We start from the raw sequence: 26,850 nt of genomic DNA, 5'->3' as shown, positions 1-26,850 counted from the left end.
TTAGAAAAGTACAGTAATTCAGTTTAGAGAACTTACCTTACCCTGGATGGCAACAGATGCAAGCCAAACACTCTGGGAACACAGACAAGGATGTCAAGCATTTGTGAGTTCTGGTGAAATGTGAGCCATGAGCTACACAAATGCTCCAAATTTATAGATGCAAAGAAAAGTGATTAAACCAACTAAAAAGCCCTCTGATCAATGAAACCATTTCACTTTAAGTCTCCCTGTCAGTTTCCAAGCTCTGGCAGACCAGACTACCTTTCTACTGCCAGTAAAATTGCAGTCACAGTCTTCCTAATGAAAAACACACTTTAGATAGTGCAAAGTGAAACGGTATCAGAAACAAATCAAATAACTAGCTACAACAAGTAATTACAAGGTGACTCTAAGGCAAACAAAGCAGCAATGAGGAGCACACTTTTTAAAGTGATTTCAAAACACACTAGTAGCAGATAGACACAGGAAAAGGAAATATACTTTACAGTGATGAAATACACAAAAAGCAATAAATCTAAAACCACTGCAGCAATCTTAATCCATTCCAGCCTATAGCACCTTATTTGCATGTTTCCAGTTAAAACCCATAGCATCTTATAATGTCAGGATTTTTATGGGTCTGGCTTCTTTAACTAAGGGACTTACCAGCTAATAATACCCAATATTGGAAAGGGCAGATAGTTGTTAACAAAGTGACTCTAAGATTGTTAATCCAGGATGTCCTGCAGTAGAGAAATAAGCTACTGTTTCCTAATTATTCATATTTTCATATTTATGTTTATATTGTCATAACTGAAAGAACTACATGCTATTGAGGGGTATGGTGTGAAATATCATCATGGGAAACAGGCAACTTCATTGTCAATGTCCATTTATATCACACTATACTGTAGTCGTTTGTTATTTATTATGGAAATGAACAGTATTTTCACATGTACTTAATACTTCAGAAACCAAGAGACTTACAAACTATTGCAGGGCATCAGGTGAAACCTTAGATGTTACTAAAGAAAACTGCCTTTAATATTTGCACTGTTAAGTTGCACATCTTGAGAGATATTCAGTATTGTTTACATTGCTAATTATATAATTATGAATATGCTTTCATGTTTCTGTAAATATCTCAATGAACATACACTCAGAAATTAATTTTTCTGTCATGTTAAAATGTATATCTAGTTAAAAAAGTGTTCTAACAATATATATCTAAGTTGCACAGTTTCCAAGATATGGCAATTTGTGAAAGTTTGGCTAAAAATATAATTCTAGGCTTGTATGCATTATAATATAGTATTGATTGAAAGACTATGAATACACTGACTATTATGACTGTAAAAATACTTCTTACTGATAAACATTGATGTTTTATGCAGTTGTATTAGCTTTTATTGTTCATGAAACATTTACATTTGTTTATCTTATGCTTTTCAAGTTGACTTTTCACAAAATGATCTGGAATACAAGGATGTGTGTAAACCACTATAGGTGTGACATTCCACACCACATATGTGATAAGTTACAAAATAACCAAGAAAAATGCAATATTTCAGTTTAAAGTACTTATCTTAGTCTGGATACAGGTGGGGATGCCAAGCATTTGAGATATGTGGAACCAAGCCAAGAACCTCACAAATAATCTAGATTTATAGACTTAAGCAAAAGTGACTAAACTAACTAAAAAACCCTCTGGCCAAAGAAATAATCTCAATTTATGCCTTTCTGTGTGTTTCCCAACCTGGATAAACCAGTTTACCCTTCTACTGCCACGAAAATTGTAGTCCCAGTCTTTTTAATGTAAAAACACACTTTAGTTAGCCAAAGGTGAAAAGGTTCCAGAAACAAATTCAACAAATACATCAAGTAATTGCAAGGAACTTTAAAGGGAGGCAAGCCAATAATGAGGAATCCACACTTAATTTCAAAGCACACTAGCAGCAGCTAGACCAAGGAAAAGCAAATATACCCTATACCAATGAAATGCAGAAAATTTCAATAAGTTTGAAAATAAGAACTTAGAAAAGTGCAACATATCAGTTTAACATTCTTATCTTATCCTGGATGGCACCTGATGAAAACAAGACACTCTGAAAACTCAGGCAAGGTGCCAAGCATTTGAACAATGTGGAACTGAGCCAAGAATGGCACAACACAACAAATTCATAGACTCAAGGAGTAGTGACTAATCCAACTAAAAAGCCAATGAAACAAATTCATTTTCTACCAAGCTGTGTGTTGCCCAGCTCAACAGACCAGGCTACCATTCTACTGCCAATAGAATTGCATTCCCAGTCTTCTCAGTGTAAAAACACACTTTAGTTAACCAAAAGTGTAACAGTACCAGAAACAAATCAAATAATGATGTACAAGTGATTACAAGGCAATTCTAAAGCAGATAATCCAGCAATGAGGAACACACACTTTAAGGTGACTTCAAAGCACACTTCAACAGTCTAAGAGGGGGGCCTTCCCAATCTCATCTGTCAATCTCCAGTAAGATTAACCGAGGGGATAATACTGGGAGTAGCTTCCAAGGCAAGATATACAGTAGAAGCTGCCAGCTCCAAAGTCCCCAAGTTTACAAGTTTAAAAACACAACAAGGAAAAGGTGAGGGGGGTGGGAGACAAAACTGATTTAAATGTCAAGATAAGTGCAATATTTTAAATGTACTTCTCTGGATGCAAAATGGAGTCCCAGAGCTACTGCAATTTACCACTCCTGCTAGGTTTAATTGCTACAATCTGCAGTTGCGACTCACACATCTGAACAAAGCTGGCTTTTCATTTTTAAGTGTGAAAAGTGACTAAAACCCAAATTTTGATGAGCAAAGCAGATAATCCACTTAAGAGCTCAGAAGAATAACAATGGATTTCTTACATAGTGCTATCTCTTAGCATTTGCAGTAATGTCTTTCCATAATCACAATACCAGGTTATTTTTCTCAACACAACAACAAAGTCACAGCTTCAGTATGATTTCTTATGCAAGACTCGTACTACAATCTTTGAACTATCTCACTGGGTACAGGTTACAGTGGTTTTAATATGCTTTCAAGCTGCACGGTTTTCTCCTTGCTGGATTTTCAGGATCTAGAATATTTCTCATTAAACTGTATGCTGTAGATCTGTGCACACACTTGGACACGAACAAGCACATATGCACACATACAGTCAACATGCACACACATGCATCCACATGCAACACACACACACTGATGTAGTCTCTTCTTATCTTAATTCTCAGTCTCAATGGCAAGAAATAACTGTTCCAGTATTTCACAATATCTCATCATATACAAAGTAGCTACAATTCTAATTTTCATCTCTTTCCCTCTACTTCACTTTTTCACAAGTTCAAAACTTCATCACCAAAAACAGGTGTTATATCCTAGAACTGTCAAATGAAAATGGAAAGGCCACCACCTTTAATAATTCAAAACTTCATGGTAAGCATTAACAGCAATATCGTCATGAAAGCTCATCAGCAGGTGTCATTTTAATTAACAGGAAATGCAACAGAATAAGTCCAGCTCAAATAAGATCTAATAGTTTAATCACACTTCTACTGAAGGTTTCTCTGTACACTATGCACATGCCTCTCAACCTGTAAGCACAAGAAATCTGGACAAAGCCAAAAATAATGGGGGGGACAAAGGCCCTCAAATAGGGACAAGGTTTTAAATATTGTTCTTATAAACTCAGAAAGTTAATATACTAAAAGGTTTTGCATTAGCATGCATTTTCTGATGGATATGAATTCTGATGCTCAAATGTATGTCATTATTTAGTGACATAAATCCTCAATGATTTGCCAGAAAACCACAAATTTTATGAAAAACAGACCAAAAATATGAGGGAAAAAGTCAAACTTTCTTGCAAAAACCTGGGAAGTTGAGTGGTATCTATGCATTATCTATAATCAATATCTTATGTGCACAAATATATCATATAGGACATGTTTAAAGACAAAAACATGCTATTTTATAAGATAATATTCTGAAACTGTCCTTTCAGTTATGAAAGATGTGATACTGCTCCTTGCTGTAATGCAAGTGTATTATAATTTCTGGTTTAGAGTTTGTTAACATGACTATTAAGATATTATTGCCTAAGACTTCCATGAAAACAAATGTAACTATCATAAGAATATATGGATGTGGTTTTCATTAAAGGATGAGGAGTCTGAATACGTTTTGCTGATTTTCAAATAACTTACACTGCCAGACCAAAATAAACGCCCCATCCCTCTCAGTTTGGAGTAAACATAGATTCGCTGTCCTTTCCACACATTGAGAAACCTGCAGTCAGGACCCATATAATCTTCCTTTGCCACAGCGATTGAAATAGGATCTGTAAGAAATATAATATGATAAGGCAGTAATACAATGTCTCAGATGTGCACTATTAAGAGTGTGGCTTACTGTAATGTGACAATTATAAAGGCATAAAAAGTAACATTCAGAAATGTTATTTTTTTCCCTCACCCCTCTCTATTCTTCCCTTCTGGTATAAAAGTGCATTCTGTTGAAGTTTTATTTTAATAGGTCTGGCTATCATGTATATTTACATTTTTGTATAAAACTTGCTTTGCACAGGCTATTCCATTTTATACCTTTGCATTTTTTTTACAACATAATCCTGATCTAAGAGACATACTTCAGTTTTATATTACCTTAATATGTGTGCGTGTATTTGTGTGTGCATCTGTACAATGTTTCATAGCAATGAAAGTAACCAACACATTAATATACACACACACACACACACACATATATATATATATATATGGCAAAGCAAAAACGTCACTAAGAACTGCTGCTGTACGAACAATATAAAACGTTTATTAAAACACAAAATATATATCAAGGTGAGCGCTTTCGGGCTAAACCCTTCATCAGACAAAGTGTTCTCACAAACCTGACATTTTTAAAAAATACATACACCAATCACTACACAGTAAAAGCCCGCCCTTTTCTATGGGTTGTCTTAAAGCAAACTACCTAATAATTAAAAACACATTACTGCTGATCTATACTCAATAAAAAGCCCGCCTGCTTTTTAGTGTTGGTTTTAAGGGTACCATGTCATTCAACCCAGGTTTGATATGGGCTGTTAAATCCAAGATCCATTTCGATTCTATAGCCTCAGTTTTCAGCCTAATATCACCACCTCTCTTGTTAAGAAATACATTTGCAATCACCCTAAACTTAAAACTATGTGTAGGATGATCCTTAACATGATTATATAATGCGTTATGCTCATCACAATTCCTGATGGATGCAAGATGTTGTAGGATCCTAACTTTGAGCATGTTGTTGGTCTTACCAACATAATACCCTGAGCATAATGTACATCCTATCATGTATATTTACATTTTTGTATAAAACTTGCTTTGCACAGGCTATTCCATTTTATACCTTTGCATTTTTTTTACAACATAATCCTGATCTAAGAGACATACTTCAGTTTTATATTACCTTAATATGTGTGCGTGTATTTGTGTGTGCATCTGTACAATGTTTCATAGCAATGAAAGTAACCAACACATTAATATACACACACACACACATATATATATATATATATATATATATATATATATATATATATATATATATATATAGTTTACTATCATTATTTCGACTCACACTCGGTCGACCGCAGTATGTTCGACAACGGAAAGTCGAACACAGCAATATCGAACTTTAAAAGCAAGCCTAGGAACGGGTTTTAACATGGGTCGAGATATGGGTTCACTGCTATTGCCGAACTACAAACCTCGCCCCTATGATGGTGAGGGAGGAACAAAAAAAAAAAAAAGGCAAAAGGAAATTGTACTCCCACATTATGAAATCACCTTTCTTAATAGCCTTGAAATACTTAATGCCTACATTCTAGGATTTCCTTTACAGAAGGACTTTAAGTTTAAAGCTTTTAAAATGCAATGTGCCTAACTTAAGCACTATAATTTAATCTGGAGAAATCATCCTCCTAACATTATTAGTATTTTCAACAGTTTCAACAAAACTAACAGTGTATCCCTTTCCTTGTAGAGTGCATCGGGTATGCTAGCTCTCTTTTCAGTATTAAGAACATACATTCCTCTGCAGGCTAGAGTTTGCCTTCCCTACCAAGGATTGATATCAGAGTATAGTAGGCAAAGAAAAAGAAATAGGGGGATCCTAAGCAAAAGACCAGCACTGGTAGTGTTTTTAGTATAATTTACAACAGAAGCTGCTGTTAAAAATGAATAATTTGTAGAACATACAAAATATTGGATGATAACCATAAGAATCAATCAGAGGAAGTTAGAAAGGATTGGGAAGACAGTTGTGAGCTTCTAATCAGTCATTTGTATATGCAATTGGAAACAAAAAACATTAAGTCTTTAATATAATGGTTAGAATATGTGAACTTTTGGAAAGAAGAAATTATGTTATTTAAATAGGGAATTTGAGAAGAGGATGTAATTACATTTACACAAACATATTTTAGTAACGAGATAAAACTATTAGGGACTATTTGTTTATGACTGATTGTATATATTGATTATTTACTAATAATATTTCTTGATGTATTTCTTTCCATTTTGAATCATAAGATGAATTTATCCACAATGCAATAACCTTTACAATTGCTGAAGTAGCATACAGTTGACTATCAGGAAATCCTATTCCATCATTATCCCAACCTTTGCTGTGCCAATCAAAGGAAACTCTTGGTTTATTAAGATACCAGAGAAGTTTAAGCCAAATATTATTTGTCTTCATCATTTTTTGGTGGAGACAGTACTAAAGATTGTTAGAGAAAAAATATTTTAGGGAGAATTACCATCTTAATAAGTATTAATCATTCTTCCATGGTAAAGAAGAATTTGTTCTAATTTATGACTAAACTTAAAATTTTATCAACAACATGTTAAAAGTTTGTATCATTTCTTTACTATTGGACATAATGGTTATACCAAGGTATTTCATTTGATTGCTATTCCAGTTGAAGTTAGAATATTTTTTGTGTGAATTTTTAAATTTTTTATTGATTAATAATGTGCTTGTTTAATTATGATTAAATCTTAAGTTTGAGATTTCTTCAACCTGACTCATAGAACTAATTATATAGTCTAATGAATTCTCTGTATTTCCTATTGTTAGTAAAATATCATCAGCAAAGTGTTGAATCATTAGTTTGAAATCTGCTTTTATTTTTGTACCATTAATGTTCTTACTGGATCTAATGCTATTATAGGTTCATAGGTTCATAGGTTCATAGGTTTATACTAGGCTATCTGCCCTAAGGCATTTATAAGCCTAGCCCAAATTATTGTGGCTTACGCCACCCCTTATATGAAAAAATACTGTGCCCATTAGTTTGTTGTGCCTCTGTCCAGCAGTGACACAGAGATGATTCCTGGGGTAAACCTACGATCTCCCATCCACAGGTCTAGATTTCTCTTGAACAGAGTCAGCGAGGTGCTCTGCCTCACATGGACCGGGATTTTATTCCACAGCATAGGAGTCTCTGAGTGATAAATCTATCCCTCCAGCAAGTCCTATTTATATCCGTGCTAAGGTTTAAGTCGCTTGCTCTAGTGGTTTTGGTGGATTTGGATTTTTTGAGGTGGAGCATGTCCATTAATTCCGGGTTGGACATGGCCTTGTATGTCAGGCACATGTCACCTCTGAGCAGACGGTATGCGACTGAATAGAGCTGGAGTTTCTTCAATCTGGCAGCATATGACAGATTTTGGAGTCCCTTTATCCTTTTGGTGAGGAACTTTTGGGGTCTCTCCAATTGCTGCAGATGTCGGGTGAGATACATCCCGAATGGGGCATTGTACTCGATCATTGGTCTGATAAGTGAAGAGTACAGGGGAACAATGACCTCACTAGATCTGGATGTGAATCCCTTCATGATCAGGTGGGCAATGTAGAAGGTCTTTCTAACCACTTTAGCAATGCGAGTGTCAAAAGAAAGACCACTGTCAACCTGGGTCCCCAGGTCCCTGATAACCTCTTCTGTGCTTAGTGGATTGCCACCTATATGGTAGCTTGGGGTTACCTTGTTTTTCCCGAAGGGTATGACTATACATTTTTTGGCGTTTAACTTCAGGCCATGGCTCTGGCACCAGCTATCTGTTTCTGTGAGTCCCTTCTGAAGGATATCCGTGTCCGATGCACTTTCCACTATGGCGCCCAGTTTGCAGTCGTCTGCAAACTTTGTCAGCCAAAGTCCTCCCATGTTGGCCTGTACTTCTGAGAAGTAGATGCCAAACAATAGGGGCCAAGGACCGAGCCCTGTGGGACACCACTTGTGACCGGCTTGGAGTCTGACACAGCGCCAGCAACTCTAACCCTGTGGGTTCTGTCCTTAAGCCAGTTTGCAACCCATCTTGTGACATATGGGTTTACATTTAAGCTGGTAAGTTTTTCTACAATACCCGAGTGGGGTATTGTGTCGAAAGCCTTTGCAAGGTCAAGGTAGGCTGTATGGACTGCCTTTCCTCATCAATGGCCTTGGTGACTGTTTCAAGAAGTCAACCAAGTTCAAAAGGCATGATCTTCCCTTGACAAAGCCAAACTGGGTCGGGTCCAATGTCTGCAAGTCCCCTATATCTTTGTTTATGAGCTCCATTATGATCCTCTCCATAGCTTTGCAGACTAGACTTGTTAAGCTTATGGGGCGGTAATTACCAGGGTCCGTAGAGGCACCGCCTTTGTGGAGTGGGACCACAGTTGCCGTACGCCACTCCTTGGGCACGTATCCTGTGGTAAGGCTAAGATTAAACAGCTGCCTTATGTGCGGGTTTAATTCCTCATTTAGCTTATGTAGCACACAGCCGGGGACACCATCCGGTCCCATTGATGCTGTGTTTTTAGCTTTAGAGAGAGCAGCTTTCACCTGCGCATTTGAGATGTCCGGGAGGCTACACTCGGCTGGGATAGTTATCTCTCCTTTAGGGGAGAGGGTGAAGTTTGCACTGAACCTGTCTGCCAGTATGTTGGCAATGTCTGTGGGTTCAGTGATTTTTGTATCATTTTGGACTAATTCTGAGCATATCTGGGAGTTTCCACCCAGGTTCCTAACATAGCTGAAAAAGGCCTTATGATTGTCCTTTGAATCCATGGCAATTTTTCTCTCAAAATTGGCCTTAGTTGATTTTATGAGTGCTCGTATTTTTTACTAATAATGATCAGGGTGACTTCCCTTTTATGGATTTTGTTCTATCATGTAATAGCTTTCTCCTCTTATTGTAAAGTTTGTTAATGGCTGGGGTCCACCAGACTGGACGTTTGCCCTTTGTGGAAAGAGTCTTGGTTTTATTTGGGATTGCCTGATCCATGCAGTCCTGGAGGTGTTCATAGAAGGCATTTGTAAGGGCTTCCGCAGCTTGGGTTGTGGTTTCCTCTGGCTCAGGGGCCTTGAAGGATACCACACCAGTCTTGAGTAGTGTGAAGTTTGCTTTAGAGAAGTTCTTCACTATGGTCTTTTTTGCTTGGGGTGGGGGCGGGATGTGGATTTCCAGTGAGATTAGTTTATGATCAGATCTCACCAATGAGGGATATACTTCCGGTGTGGAGCATTTTGTCCCCATGTTTGTGACAATGAGATCTAGTATATTTTAGAAAAGGGTTCTATAGCTAATACAAAATGTAAAGGTAATAATTGACAGCATTGTTTTGTGCCTATTTGTAATTTAAAGGAATTAGAAAGAAAATAACCTGTTTTAACATAAGCACAAGAGTTATTGTATAACTTAGAAATGAATGCAATTAGCTCAGGTGAGAAATTATATATTTTAAGTGTTTTAAACAGATACCTCCAATTAACTGAGTCAAAAGCCTTATCTAAATCAAGACTAATGGCAGAAAGTTCTTTTTTATTTTTATTTGCATTGTCTATTAATGTATGTATTCTTATTATATTATCCTGTACTTGTCTTTTTAAAATAAACTAAGTTTAGTCATTGTTAATTAGTTTAAGTAGGTTAATTATGTTAGCTAAAATGGACAGGAATATCTTATAGTCCACATTTGAAAGTGAGATGGGTCTGTATGATAAGCACTTTGTAGGATCCTTATCTTGTTTTAAAATAGGTGATATAAGGGAATATTTCCATGATGGGGGGACTTTAGCAGTTGCTTTTATTTCTCTATAGACATTTTCTAATATTTTAACTGCATCATCCAGTAGTATATTATATAGTTCTTGTATAAGACCATCTAAGCCTGGCACCTTATTATTTTTTTAACTTTTGTATTCAATCTTTTATTTCTGTTAACGAGAATGGTCTATCATTTTTTATTTGTTCACTTGTTATTTTATTATTTATATTCTCCCCTACAAAAGTTTCAACTATATCATCATTATCTAGGTTATTTGTATTCTTATTTACATTTTCATAAAAAATTTAAAGCCCTCAAGAATACCTTTAATCTCTGTTCTTCTTTCTTTTTTTCTATTTATATGTGTTATAATTTCTATGATATGATTTAGTTTATTCATTTCCTTTTTTATCTAAGGGAAAATGTATGCAAGCTTAAAGGGTTTACTGAATATGCCTGAAGTTTTTAAGTTGTTTCAGGTTTATTGAAACTTTATGATTTAGAATCTCAACATATTTTGTATTTAAGCTTTTAAGTTCAGACTGACTGACAGTGTCATTTGCTTTTAGATTTAACTTTAGTGTGTCTATTTTAGCCTGTAGTATAGTCAGTTCTTTGCCCCATTCTCTTGTTTTACTAATATACCAGCTTGTAATACTTCCATTTCAGTAAGCCTTTAGTGACTCCCACAGGACAATGTCAGATACTTCACTATTCATGTTTATTTCTAGGAAATGTTTGATCTCTTTAACATACCAATCCTTCAATCCTTTTATTTTAGTAATATGCACTGGTAATCTCCTGTGATGTTTTAAATTGTTTTTAAAATAACATTAAGGATTATAGCATTATTGTCTGATAATGGACATAAAACTATTGAAACTTCTCTAATATGTCATAGATTGTTTGAGACAAAAATGTTATCAATATTTGTTTGTTTTACATATTGATATGAATAATAGGATCATAGGAGATTACTAGGCTATCAATCTGGGGGTCAATATTAGAAGACCGAAGACGCATTCTTTTGAATGCATCTTGGTCGAAATTAAAAGGCTGAAAATGAAAAATATTGAAGTGGCTGTTAAGCAAATTCTTTCACTGGGAAAGAATTTGCTTGGCCGCTTTGGTACTTTGCCATTTTCGGCACTGTAGTGCGGTCTTGGAGTTGGTATATTTAAGTGGGGGGTGGGGGGTGCACACACACATACATGCACACACACACTTAATGTAATATTTGAAATTTATTTTTATTTATTTTTTTGTTGGAACAGCGATCTTTTTTCCCTTGGAAAAAAATTGCTGGTCTGACACTTCGACATTGTAAGCTTTCGCTTACATAGGGTCGCTCAATCATCATTCGCTTTTCTAAGCGTTCGGTGATTTAATATAGACCCCGATCTGGAGGTCATTTTAAGCCTAGCCATTTCAACCCAATGTAATACCATAGATGTACTAGTCAATACCCAAGATTGCATTTAGTGATGACTGCTCACATCCAGGAGGGTTGTGGTCACTATCCTCAGTAGGAATGTATGGTGCCCCATCCACTCATCCAGGTTCCTCTTGAACAATGTCATAGAGGTGCTCTGTTTCACATGAATTGGTAGCCTGTTCCAAAGATGTGACAGTCTCTGGGAGATAAATCTGTCCCACCAGCATGTCCTATTTAAGTCTCAGGACATATTTAAGTCCCTGGAATGGGTAGCCCTAGACCCATTTGATTTACAGATATGCAGTAAGTTCATTAGGTTTGAGTCTTTGGTTCACTGTAATGGATGAATTGAAGTTAAGTTTGCTTTCTTTAGTTCATATATATCCTTTAAATTCATTAGATTTACAGAATTTGTTAAATGTTTGGCTGAAGATGTGATTCTCAGCATTCTATCTGCAGTGGAATCTTTGTCTGATAAAATACAATTAAAATCATCAGCCATTATGACTTCACCTTTCATGTAATAGGTGACTATACTTTTTTACATCTTTAGCTCCAGCCCATGGAATCCAATAAAAGTTCACCAATGTATATAGTTTCTGCTCCACTCAGTTATAACAATGCTTAACATACCATATTTAGCAACATAGGTATCTTTTACTTTAGGCATTACTGGTGAGTTCTCCCATAAAATGAGGGTGCTTCTTCTTTTAGCTCAAAAGCCAGAACCTGCTAAATCCAAATAATTCTTTAATGAAAGTTTATTTACATCTTTATTAAGTAAATGTGTTTCTTGTAGAAATACTATTTGAATTTTACATAACTGCAAGTATTTGAGCAGACTCCCCTTGTTTACTGGATTATTTAGTCCATTAATATTAATAGATATGCATTAAAATCAAACATTTATATAAGAAAGAAAAAAAAAACACAGGTATGATGAAATCACATTTATGTACAGAACTTATTATATACTTTATATATAACACTATGAAATCTTCAGCTATGGACAAAACTTTTGAAACAAATAAAAAATTAACTAATGATATAACCCTAAAACATTCTACCATGGAGTAACATATTCCTAGTGTGTTGAAAAAGATGAACAAACTATGTCTCAAATTCTCCATTAAACTAATAATGCTTAGCTCATGCTTCTGATTCATATTAATGTGTTTCATATTTTCAGTATGCGTCATCTTAAAAAAGCCCTTCAGTGAGTTATATTGAATAAGAAAAGTTAAACAGGTTTTTTGAATCTTTATTATATGTTGATCAAACTGAATATCACTACAATCATATTTCCCTGTACCTCACATTATCTCCCTGGTCTACTGTAGGGAGGAAGTCAGTTGCTATTTCCATATTTATTAATTTATAGGTCAGGTGATTTATATTTTTTCTATTTTATTTGCTATGTGTAAATACGATCATAAGTCCATAAATTAGTACCAGGCTAACTGCCCTTGAGGGTCATTTCAGGCCCAGCCAATTACCCCATGTGAGAATTAAACCCTGCACCTTGTGCTTATAAGGTGAACACCTTAAGCACTATGTCAACCTCCTACCCTTGCAAACATATTTATATTTATATTCATTAACTATATACATATTTACTTATTTTGATCTCTTTCTATTTCTGTTTGTATACAATGTCTTGTACTGTGCTATATTCCAAGGTTTTATGTTTTATCCTAGTGTAGAATACCATATAATAGAACATTTATAGTTACCCTTATATATTTGATATTCTTTAATCTAGTACTACTGTTAGAATCAGTCCTATTTTTTATTAAATGTTATGTCTGATAGTATCTGAACAAACATCAGAAAAATCTTCTCTTTTAAGATTCATATTTCCATAATAAATTGTTCTGAAATATTAAGATTTGTTGTTATTAAAAGAGAAAATAACAGAGAAATACAATCCTACATTTTTTATCAGACTTGTGTTTCTATAGGCTGGTATATGAACTATCATTTTGATAAATTGCAAGCTTTCAGAACTATTTAATAACAGAGTGGTTTAGAATGAAATTCAGTGTCTTTTTCTTATTATCTAACTTGTATTCTTTGGCATCATATGATTCAAAATCAAGCAACCTGGGAAGTTCTTAGAATTTTCAGAATTCCCACAGCATCACAAAAGTGCTCATGACTCTTAAGTTGTTTCAAGCTAGTTTTCATAATAAGGGCTTGAAAATGAACAGTCCATCAGTTACAATTCATATAAAAACGCTCAAAAGTGAATTCAAACCAGCTCTTCATTACACATCAATCCCTCACACCCCTCCAAACCACTAAAAAAAAAAAACACAAAAACATTTCAAAGTATTTTAACTATTAAAAAGCTATTGTATTTAAATAATGACAGTTATGTGTGATCCAGGTTTAACTTGTAAAAGTGTGAATGTTAATCTAATTATTCAATATCATTCCAATAATAACTTTTATATATGCAAAAATCTATATTTTTTATACTTTGTTTATAACATAGCATGTTTTTCTTAGGTGCTATTGCACATCAAGTATGCTATCAGTAGCATGCTAATTGCCATTTTAAGAATCCAGAACGTAACTTAACATGCTTCTTTAGTGTAATTTTTTCTATCTTATATTATATTTAATAGTACATTACTCAAACTATGCCACAATATCAGAAAGTGTGACACCGAACATAGGTTTCATCAAAACAGTGATTAAACTTTTAATAAAATGAATACTTTAACCTTTTAAACTGTAAATGAAAATATGTGGCTTTAATTTCATATATGGCTAAAAGAATCAAACTCTAACATTTTAAAAAGGGAACTAGTAATCATTTGAAGTAGGGAAAAAAAGAAATCAATGATTTACCTTCTAAAAAGTAATATTCAGCACTTGTTCATAAATATTCAAGCACTTCTTTAAATTAATAAGAATTCATAATCATAAAATACATTGATTTTCATTTGTCCTTCATTTTTTACTGTTTTTGTCTTTTATTAACCAACCATCTCTTCTTGCATTTCTCTTCAATGAGGTTGATAGATTCCACTCCATTTCTTCTATTTTTCTAGGATTTTATTTTTCTGTAGAGAGTCCATTGCATCTTCCAAGTTGTTAAAAATCTTCTTTCTGGGAGGTGGATCCTTATTTTTGCTGAAAACAATTTGTGCTTTAATATTCCCCCGGATTCAGCAAGCAGCTGTGCAGGAATAAGTTATTCCTGCATGGCAGGGGCCGTTCCTGTGCAGCACAGCAGAGCTCCATGCATATGTATGAAGGCGCACTGCAGTGCTGTAAAATGGACATGGTTCTGTGTACGAGTGCAGGGGGTGTGTCTGAGAGCAGAGCTCTCACAATACACACCTCCTGCACTCCAGAATTGCCATTCGGCAATTTCAAATGAGCGAGAAAGCACGTAACACCCAACCCATCAGGGAAAGAAATCTGGACAAAGCCATAAGGGACAATTGTCCCTACCTAGCCAAAAGTTGATAGAATACCAGATTTAGCATAAGCACATAGTACATACCTCCCAACCCATCAGAGTAAGGAATGTGAACAAAGCCATAAGGGACAATCATCCCACAAAGCAGAAAAATGATGGAATAACAGGTTCAGCATTAGCATGGATATTCTGAAGGGTAAAAATAAAAAAAAAAGCAACAAATAAACTTTTTTGTATACATGCAATAAAGTTAAGTGTAGCTGTGCAGATGTGCTCGTTGCTTAGCTACACTTAGTCCAGCTGAAATGACACGATATGTTAAAAAGCAATAGACATCCAGCATAAGCATAAGTGCAATAGTATACTGGTTAGAGCATATGCCTTGCATGTAGTCATTTATGGTTTAAGGCCCGTGAAAGCCCTTTCCATTATGTATGTTTAAACATTATTTTTTTTTTATTTTTTGCATATTTATGTAAGAAGTAACTGTTTTTCTCAACCAGAGCAGTGTATTAGGCCCAGATGTGAGGTATCACTGTGTAATAAAACCCCCATATAAACAGAAGTGCCTCATACAGTATAGTAACACAAGAATAAATTAATCACAGCACATTGGGGGATGTCAGGGAAGGTAAATAAATCTATATTGTGCAATGAATGATGAATCAATCCCATACAGGTGTTACACCAATATAATAAAACATAAGCAATGCTAAGTATTGCACAGCTATGCTGACTGGGTGTAAGCATTGTGTACATATGAATACTAAGCAATGAATAGCTCAGCTAAGTGGAGCTGCCCATTGGTAAGCAATGCTGAACCTACCCCTTTAAGCACTGCCAACTTTAGCTAAGCAGGTTTGCTCATGGCCTAGCTTAGCTCAGCATTTTCAAAACCATCCAATCATGGCAAAGGGTGGAACATCAGCTGTATTTAAAACCCTCAGGCGGGAATACAGCTCATAACTGGTTGTAGCACTCCACTGAAGGCAGTATGGCTGTAGTTGGAAAGGGTATGTACTTCCCGGCGCAGTGCTGGAGCATACAGGAGTCCAAGGTCATGGTAGGAATCCTGGTAAAAAAACATGACATGAGACTGCTGCAGAACCAGTACTAGGGCTTCCACTATAAAGCAGAATCCTGGGAAATTCTCACTCATGATCTCATCAGTGTCACTGGTATCCCTTGGACTGGTGAGCAGGTCAGGCACCACTATGCTGACTTGAAATGGAGGAAGAGGGAGCTGTTGGAACAGTGGGTTCAAGAAGCAAGAGACAGGGGAGATGTCCCAGCAGTGTGTAAGTATTCATAGCAATAATTGTTTACCAAAGTCCAGCCTGTGTATGTGATGGATAGGTATGCATAAATGTTTCTCTATTCTCATTACAGCTGCGGCTGAGTGGGCTGTGAACCAGGAAGCCCATGCCAGCAGGTTGCAAAGGCTGTGTCGCAAGGCTGGTGAGTAACAATCCTGCTTGTAGTAGCCATACCAAATAAATATAAAAGAGTAAAATGTCACCTGGCACTATAAAAATGCGTATGGTTTCCACTGAATAAATCAGACAATATGACAGTAATAGTCCCATATAGGTCATATTTAAATAAAAGTGTAACTGCCTGGCAATAAAATTCTAAATCCTGGACCGGTTATGTTTAGTCTGGTATTGTATGGCCTCACATGTTGCATTCACCAAGATCTGGTATGTGAATAGTACTGTTGTGTCAACTATTTCTCACACTGTGCTACATTAAAAATATGTCTACGAATGTCTGTATAAGAATGTTGTAATTACAAGGTCAGATTGTACAACCAAGAGAGATTTAGACAGCAAACACTTAAGGAGGAGACAGTGCTTTCTAAATAACTCACTCTGATGAAACACAAATTGTTGTATTTTTAGCACACACAGCCATGGTTCAAATCCCGGGAGTAGTAGTAAGCTGTATGCATAATCATACATCTCAGTTGCACAGATTTGTGCAGAATGTCCAGATATTTGCCTCATATTTTTGGCCTGTTCCTCTATTTTCCTGGCAAATCACTGTGATGATCTCAGGATTGTAGTCACGAAATAATGACATACATTTGAGTTTTAGACTTCAGATCCTTCAGAAAATGTATATTAAAACAAATCCTGTTACTCTGGCAACTTTCTAAAAGTTTATAAGAGTAATATTTAAAATATGTCCCTATTTGTACCCCCAGTTTGTCAAGCTCTGTACAGATGTTTTCCATTAAGAGGTTGAGAGGTATGTGCAGAATTATAACTAGAAATATGGGAATATGTGCAGAAACAGTCAGGTAGTGTTAACAAACATTCCCGCCACAGGTCTACCAGGTAAGAGAAGTAGAATTTAGCTGTAAAGCAGTTGAAGTATATACTGTGTACAAACATACCACTGCCCAGACTAAGGCCATAGGGTATTGTAATAATACCTGTAGAGTAATGATTAGAGCAATGCTTATTAAAGTTGTGAGTACTTCAAGGATATACATGTTGTTAATTGACATATCTCTCTCCCTCCCCCCACCATATTTGCAACAATAATTTAAACACACAAAACCTACTGTTGGGGCATATGTCCTACTGTTCAACAAATATTGAAATGTGTTTCTATAATGTTCCATGTTGAAATACTATCATTGGTGGCCTGTTGCTATCAATGTAACCTGCATGCCGTTATAATGGCCACTGTGGTTCTATATATGCATGTATTCTGTTTGCTATGCAACTGTTCCAAATCTGTTGTTTTGGGTTAATGGGAATATCTATGCATGCTGTTATAACTAATCCTGGATTGTGCTGACTGTTACTAACCCACATATGTTCTAAAACTGTAACACCATAGCACATATGGGAAAGCCAGTCCCAGTGGACCCACCTCTCCCACCTCATCTGGCCATGGCACCAGGCACCAGCATATCTGGGACCCACCCCAGGACCTCCTCATCCGCTGGTCCTGCACCACCTTCAGGTGGAACCACCTCAGGGGATGGGGCTCATCCCCCCCAGGAGTGGGCATGGCCAGGATCCTGTCACCCAAAGCCAGGTCTGGGGTCTGGTGCATAACGAGCTCCGTAGAGAACTGGGAGATCTGCTATGCCACCTTGAGGGCCGTGTAGTGCAATTAGAGGGTCAGCCTGCCCCTCTTACTCATTCCCCAGCACAGCCACCTATGGGGCCATGATGGTGCAGTGGTGACTGCCCACAGGTGGGGACCTCAGTCCCACTGTTTCCATTTAGGGGCTCATGGGCTTCCGATTTCCAAACACCCTACCCATCCAAGGTGTTTACCCCCCCACATGTGTCATATACCACCCCTGTATGCTGTCTTGTCTGTCTTCTCTGTCTTTCTACTCAACCTACTTCCCCAAATATACCTACTATCCTTCCCCAACAGCCCACTCTCACCATAAAAAAGTGTAATCTGTTCCCAAAAAAAAATTTCATCTCATATATAGCTGTCCATTTCACAGACATGTCCACTGGACTCATGTAATCTGGTCTAATTGGCTTCACAACACATTATTGTTCTCCTCACCCCTCTCTCAGGGGTTTGAGTGTCCAAATATACCTCCAAATTCAGTATATATGCACAGCTGTTGCTGTAGAAGAAATGGACAACTATGGACATTCCCTACACCCGGCCTGCACATTCCTAGCTACTTTTCCTATTGTCTTTCCCTCTGCGTGTCCCCCTTTTCACCACTTTCTTATCACACCTTTTTTTCTTTTCTTTTAAAAGAAATTAGCACAGGCGTAAGCAGGAGTAAGCTCTTTTAAGCAGTAGTAAGCAGGATTAAGCCTATTTGCATGGCACTAAGCAATGTCTACACAGATTAAGCACTTTGTAAGCATATTTAACCAGAAGTTAGCATTGCTTACCACCGTGCAAACCAAAGCAAACCCACACAAACCCTCTTACAACTGCTTAAAAGTGCCTTAATCACTCTGCATCCAACTGCCTTTGTTCTGCTCAGCAACAAAATAATCAACCCTTGCAGTTCTTGAACACAGGATCCTGCACATCATAGCAATCTACCACTAAGCCATCTGAGCTGTAGATATGTGTGATGTTTATATATGTATATATGTAGATACACACACACACACACACATATATATACATATATATATATATATATATATATATATATATATATATATATATATGTATGTAGTGCATTCAGACATTGGATACACACTCTGAACCTATCACTGCAAAACATCTGACCAAAGGCACTGTAAATAGGGGTGAAGGGGCCCAAAATAGGGACCTCTTGTAATTATTATCATTATCCCTCCTTCCACAGCTAAACTGTTCTGCCTTGCAACAAAATAACCAGCTCTTGCAATTCTTTAACCCAGGATCCTGTGTAACATAGCCACAAATTACCACTAAGCCATTTGAGCTGTTAGATGCTGGGATGATTTCTCTAACATATCATGCAGTACAGTCAGTCTACCATAGGGAATATACAATGTGGAAGCACTAAACATTCGAATGATACATATACACACACACGCACAAATATATAAATACTTATAGATATATATAAAGAGAGTATCTACAGAGGGTGCACAGAATATCAAACAGCCATTATTCCTATAGTTGCCACCTTTTCAAATAGCCAGTGTCTGATTATTTCATACAAATGAGAATTATTGCATGAAACCTATATCCACACATAATGTAAAGGACATGACACCACACAGTTTGCATACATATAAATGTTTGTGTACTATTTCAGTTGTTTATGCCATTTCTTTTAGCATTTAGGTGTTTGAAATACATAATAACTGGGTCTATATTAATTATGTGAATGCTTAAAAAAGCAAACACTTATTCATCGACCCTAGTTCAGTGAACACTGAAAATGCTGAACACTCGGAACAGCGATTTTTTTTCCCAGGGAAACAAATCGCTGTTCCGCAAAAAAAAAAAAAACTTAAAACAGTATTTAATGTGGGGGCTTTGCCCTCCACACTTCCCTACTTAAATATATCAACTCCGAGATCACACCACAGTGGAGGAAATGGCAAACTCCCAAAACTGGCCCAGCAAATGCTTATTCATCGACCCTAGTTCAGTGAATGGTGAAAATGCTGAACACCCTGAACAGCAATGTTTTTCCCAGGGAAACAAATTGCTGTTCCGCAAAAAAAAAAAAAAAAAAAAAAAAAACTTAAAACACTATTTAATGTGGGGGCTTTGCCCTCCACACGCCCCTACTTAAATATACCAACTCTGAGATCACACCACAGTGGAGGAAATGGCAAACTCCCGAAACTGGACCAGCGATTTTTTTCCCTGAGAAAAAATTCACTGTTCTGGGTGTTCGGCATTTTCAGAGTTCACTGAAATAGGGTTGCTGAATCAGTGTTCGCTTTTTTAAGCATTCGCTGATTCAATATAGACCCTAAAAACTGATTAATGTAACTGTCACAGAAAACATATACAGTAATCTGCAAAACATAACATACTTTGCTGTCTAGGCTAAAGCCTTCAAGTACTACAACAGTGAAAAACACATTTGCCTGGAAGACAAGAATCAAGCAACACTTAATTACAGATGTAGTTCAACAGCCTCCAATTACACTCTGTAGTCAACCCCCAGGGGGAAAAGTATCAATTGTCACAATGTAAATGTATCTGTTACATAACAATGCTTAACTTATAATGTCACTATCATACTGACAAACAGAACTGTGTGCAAGACAGTAAGCTCTAGCCCACCACTGTCCCCATGATGAAACGTATGAAAATGTACAGCCATACACCTCTATGTTTCTTATTACTGATATTCCTCACATGTTGTAATAGCCTAGGTTAAAAACATTTAATACCCCTCCCCCCCGATAAAATGTCTTAAAAGGGCATATAACAGTTTTCTCCATACACCGACCTCCAGACTGTACAGGGTCACACATGTTTTGCCCAGCTGTAGCCCTCATATATATATGGACCCTACCCCACAACTTGTGTGGGAGTTCACAACATCACTGGAATGATAGCAGGAATGTCAGCACTAAATAATGATAGACCATTACCTATCAACTTCTTACTGCATGACATCTGGACAAAGCCTGGTATATAAGTGAAGGACAGAGGCTGAAACACATGGCCATATTTGAAATATTGCTGTTATACACTGTGAAAGTTGCTGGTGTTACAGGATTGGTTGCAACATACTCTTACTCAGGAATATGAAGTAAGAAACACAAATGGATGTTGCCATGTACTGATAGCAATCAACGGAGAGAATGCTACTGATATGTTAGGGACAAGACCTGTGTGGGGAACAGACAAAAACATAACAGCCAATCCTCTGACCATAATGGGGATACTCCCACAGTTGAAAGCTATGCAGACAGACTGCATTCCATGCAAAACTAGCATGTACACACAAACCCTGTAAAACTAGTAGTATTCAATGCATATGACAGCAATACTCACACACTGTCCCTAGGTCTGGAACCTTATACAAACGTGTAGTTGGCCTGTGTCCACAAATCCTGTTGGATGAGGTATTCCTACCTGCTGTCCGTAACACTGCTGCCCCCACACATGTAGGATGTCTTCCATACAGGAAAGGTAAAGGGACAACGCCCACATGATTTAGTTATTTATAGTAGTGGGTTGCTATGACATTGGCTATTGGCAGAACTACACAGCTGCCTGCATGCAATTAGTAAGTGGGGAACAGCAATTGGTGCAGAGGCCATCACCTGAACACCATCACTTGAATATGAGCATCACCTACAAAAGCCATGCTTCAACCTATTCAAACCAGCTCAATCCCAGTAGTGGAGATAGATTTAGCCATCATAGTGTTTGTTCTGTTCTTCCAAACATCTATATTAGTCTGGCAAATAGCTGGAGCTGGAAGTAATGCAGTCATGACAGACACATGAGTTTCAGACCCCATCACCTTCAGAACAGTCACAGTAATGTGAAATGTATTATGCTACAAACTTCATAGCTTTGTACTAGGGATAGCTATGATCTGTCCCTATATACCCACCTAATGTTAGGCTTTGTCCATATGTGATGCTCTAAGAGGTGGCTAGGTTGGGTCACAGCTGAGGAGCCTGACACACCCTGGGAAAGGACAGCTCATATATGGCAACCACTAGAGTGTCTGTCAAACAGTCATGTCTGTGCCACTGCTAGGCCAGTTAATGGGATGTTGCCCATATCCATATGTTACCTGTGAATATGAGTATTATACATGTTTATATTGTAAATGTAGGATACCTATATAGGGCATGAGCATAGTAAAGCACTGTCACAGATGTGTATGTTAATCTGCATGTGATATATTGAATTAATACCATTCAACTGTACAGTGTTCTTCTGGACAATGTTCACAGTTGTGACAGATATCTGTAGTCACTTACACATATACTTGTGTTATGGCAACTATATTAATACTTTATCAGAATTGACTTCCCTGTTTTGTCACCCAATGATGTGGACCAATGACCAAAAGTCCTGGTATAACAGGTTGAGACATATGATTGAGCTGCAAGACTGTAAATACAGTGTGCCAAAATGACATAGAATACAAATGTATACCAGGTACCCCTGAGCATATGTATGTATGTGTATGTTCAGGTGAAAGGCACAGAAGTAATAACATAGGTCACAAGCAGTCCGGAAAATAGGATGTGCATGTTGCACATGTGTGTAATGTCACTGTCACTGCATACAACAAAATAAAATGTGTACTGCTACTGATTGTTGCATTGCCATGACACTGATATGGGTACTACAGTAGGCATGCTTATCACATAGTAATCAGAGAAGTGTACAACTGTGTTATGAGCCACTGTCCATGCCTACTACTAACAGCAATATCAACACCTATATACACTGGATATCAAAGTGTACATCCCCCTGTTGGAATGCCAGGTCTGTCTGCTGTATGCCAATGAGACCACAGAAAGTCATGTCAAAACATTTCTCACCTCAAATGTGACCCATAACCTGTACAATTCTATTGAAAAAGAAACAAAGCTGTTTCATGGAAGGTGAGCAACCATTGCCAAGTGAAGATGTGATATGACGTTAGAGTACAAACCAAGACAAATGGATGCTGTAATCTTCTCAGCAGGTGTTTACACAACATATCAGTGTAAGGATGTGCATACAGAGTCAACTGGCTTACTGTACTGAGTATTAATTCCCATATGTTTCTACATGACAGGTTATGTTCCCTATTGAACTGAGCAGGCTATAGGACACATCACAGGTGGGGATTGTGTTGACATGTGCTTTTGTGGGATCATGTTCCAACTGCACAAGTACCATGCATTGTAAAGTACAGTTGTGTACACTTACCATAAATGTAGATGTTCGAGTGTCTTCACTGTTGCAGTCATGACTGTGGGATTCTCCCCTGCCAGCAGGCAGTCCTCGGTCGGCCAGAATCCCAAAGTCTGGGTCCAGCATCGGCTGCTCAGCCATGCTCCCTGATGTTAGAGCGCCAGGAGTACAAAGCTGGCAGCCAACGCCATGCTCTCCAGTTTCTCTTGCCCCAGATGTCAGGTGTTCCAAAATGAGAAAAATCCCACACCCTTTGCAAATACACCTCAGAAGAAGGGTGAAGAAGGGAACCACACAAAAGAAAAAATAAGAGGGGACAGGAGGGAGGGTAACCCAGACTGCAACAGTGAAGACACTCGAACATCTACATTTATGGAAAGTGTACACAACTGTACTATGTTCATCGTGGTTCACTGTTGCAGTCATGACTGTAGGGTTGAATCCCAAAGCAGAGTAAATGGGAGGTGGTCATAAAGTAGAGGGTGCGGCTAAAAGGCCCTGCAAGACTGCAGAAGCAAAGCCTGCCCTAGACTTAGAGTAGAGAGGTAGATTGTAGTGCTTAGAAAAAGTATGCACTGAACTCCAAGTTGCAGCCTCCAAAATGTCTTTGGTAGGAACTCCCCTGAGGAAGGCAGCTGAAGTGGCAGCAGCTCTGGTAGAATGAGTCCTTATACTCCCTGGGATTTGCTTTCCATGGTGTGAATAACAAAATCTGATTCCATGAGCAATCCATTTAGAAATGGTCTGTTTTGAAATGGCTTTACCTTGGGAACTTGAAGCATAAGAAACAAACAATTGCTGTGATTTCCTGATGTCCTTGGTTCTGTCCAGGTAAAAACGTAGTTGTCTGTGTACATCCAAGGAATGCAAGATCCTTTCCCCCCTATTTTGAGGACTGGGGAAAAAAGTTGGCAGGTGAATAGTTTGATTCAAAGCCACTTTGGAAACCACCTTAGGCATGAAAGTAGGATTAGTCCTTAAAGACACCCTGTCTTGGTGAAGAATAATATAAGGTTCCACAGCCATGAGAGCTTGCAACTCCGAAACTCTCCTGGCAGAGGTCAGAGCTAACAGGATGGTTGTCTTCCAAGATAAAAACTTGATGTCAGATGTGGCAGCAGGCTCAAAGGGAGGTAATGTGAGTTTTTCCAAAACATAGTTGAGATCCCAGGCAGGAATGGGTGGAGATCTAGGGGGCCTTAAGTTCTTAGCTCCTCTGAGAAACTGTCTCATGAGCTGGTGGGAAAAGATTGGAGGGTCTGTATTATAATGAGCAGAAATAGCAGATGCATGTATCTTTATGAAAGAAAAAGAGAGACCCTTATGTAAGAGGTCTGTTAGGTAAAGTAAAATCAGAGGAATGTTAGGAATAAGAGGATCCGAAACCTGAGCCTGCATCCATGTGCAAAATCTTTTCCATTTTCCTGCATAGGATTTTCTAGTGCTAGGACGTCTGGCTTCTAAAATGACATCCATAACCTGCTTGGGTAAGAGAGAATGAATCATAGACCCTGGATTAACCAGGCAGCCAGGCTTAGAGTTTTGACATGGGAGTACAGAACTTGACCCTGGTGTTGGGACAGAAGGTTCGGAGACTGAGGTAAAACCCAAGGGGGCTCCAGAGAAAAGTTTCCCAGTTTTGGGTACCAAAACTGTTGAGGCCAATTTGGGGCCAGTAAAATTACCATCTTGGGCTTGTCCTGTTTGATCTTTAATAACACTCGTGGAAGAAGAGGTAGAGGCGGGAAGGCATACCCCAAGAGGTTTCTCCAACTGAATGATAGTGCATCCACTTTCCAAGCTAGTTCGTGGAATGTCCTTGTGCAAAAAATCTGTAGTTGATGATTGAGGTGGGATGCAAAGAGGTCTATGTGAGGACACCCCAAGACTGCTGTAATCATCTTGAATATTTTGGTGTCCAGCATCCATTCATGTGGGTCTGACAGGTTTCTGCTCAGACTGTCTGCCAGGATGTTTTGCTTCCCTGGTAGAAACTGAGCTTAAAGGTCCAGTTTGTAAGCTAGAGCTGTGTTTTATAGATTCATGGCTAGTCTGCAAAGGGGATAGGAATGTGATCCCCCTTGCTTGTTTATGTACCACATAACTGTGGTGTTGTCTGTCCGTACCAGTAGTTGTCCTGGTTGTAGAAGATTCTTGAAGGCCAATAGAGCGTTCTGAATGGCTAACATTTCCTTTAAATTGATATGCAGGTGCTTCTGATCCTTTGACCAAAGGCCCTGCAGACAGTTGCCCTGCAAATGGGCTCCAATGCATAATCTGAGGTGTCCGTGGTTAGTATCTGACTGGCTGGAGGCAGACTGAAGGCTTTCCCTTTGTTTTGAGTACATGCCTTGGACCACCAAAGGAATTCCTTTTGAAGACAAGACAGGACAGTGATCTGTATGTCTAAACTGTGGCAATGCTGAGACCATACACTTTTAAGGTACCACTGTATTTTCCTCATATGTAGTCTTGCATATGGTATGAGAAGGATGCAGGAGGCCATGTAACCCAAAGCCTGCAGGAATTTCCTTGCAGATAGCTGAGTTAATGATGCCAAGGTTTTGAAAATTGAAGCCAGCTGTAATTTATTTTCGTATGTCAGAAATGCCATCTGGGTTATTGTGTTTAGAAGAGCACCCAGAAAAGTTATCTGTTGTGAGGGTGTCATATTTGACTTTTTTATGTTTACAGTGAATCCCAGGAACTTGAAAAGTTTCTGAACAAATTCTAGATGCTGGAGTAAGACATCCTTGCTGTCTGCCTGAATAAGACAGTCGTCCAGATAAGGGGAAATTTGAATTCCCTTGAGTCTGCAATAAGCCACTACTGGAGACAGGCATTTGGTGAAGACCCTGGGCGCAGTAGACAATCCAAAGGGCAGCGCAGAGAATTGATAGTGCCTTGATCCGGCCTTGAACCTGAGGAATTTTCTGCACACCTGCCTGATGGGAATGTGTAAATAAGCCTCCTTTAAATCCAAAGTTACCATCCATGCATTTTTGGTCAGCATTGGAAGTAGCTGCTGTAGAGTAAGCATCTTGAATTTTGGTATCTCGAGAAAAGTGTTCAAGACTGACAGATCCAGAATGGGTCTCCATGAATTTTGCTTTCTGGGGACTAGAAAGAGCCTTGAGTAAAAATGTTGTCCCATTTCTGAAAGTGGAACCAGTTCTATGGCTTTCATAGCCAAGAGGGCTTCCACCTGGTTTAAGGCCTCTAACCATTGATGTTTTGGTAGATCCGGCCATCCGCTTGGTCTTGGTAGGGTATGAAAATGGAATTTGTAACCTCTTGAAACCACATCCAGAACCCACTTGTCCTGGGTTATATGAGTCCAATTTAGGTGAAAAAGAGAACGTTTTCCTCCGAGAGGGGCTTCCAGGCAAGAAGTTCCTGCAGCCCAACAGAGGGAGTCATTGAGCCTGTTTTCTATGTGCTTGTGACCTGTCCTCTCCTCCCTTAGGGGTGGAAGCAGTCCACTGTCTTGGTCTATAAGAAGCTTGCATTTGGGGCCTTCCTCGGGAGCGTCTGTATCTACCCCTCTGAGG

At 38.0% G+C, this 26,850-nt stretch overlaps 1 protein-coding gene across 1 annotated transcript in view; it reads right to left on the bottom strand.

The window, feature by feature from the left end:
- MIA (MIA SH3 domain containing) overlaps positions 1-26,850 on the bottom strand; it is a 464,578-nt gene that overhangs the window by 318,748 nt on the left and 118,980 nt on the right. Inside the window, exon 2 of the mRNA XM_044067227.1 lies at positions 4,214-4,347. Within this exon, the coding sequence (XP_043923162.1) occupies positions 4,214-4,347 (134 nt within the window). The remainder of the gene's footprint in view (positions 1-4,213; positions 4,348-26,850) is intronic.

Source organism: Protopterus annectens, chromosome 1.part0 (genome assembly GCF_019279795.1).
Source record: "Protopterus annectens isolate FY-2018-M chromosome 1.part0, PAN1.0, whole genome shotgun sequence".
Classification (NCBI taxonomy): domain Eukaryota; kingdom Metazoa; phylum Chordata; order Ceratodontiformes; family Protopteridae; genus Protopterus; species Protopterus annectens.
This window is presented reverse-complemented; position numbering and strand designations above follow the sequence as displayed.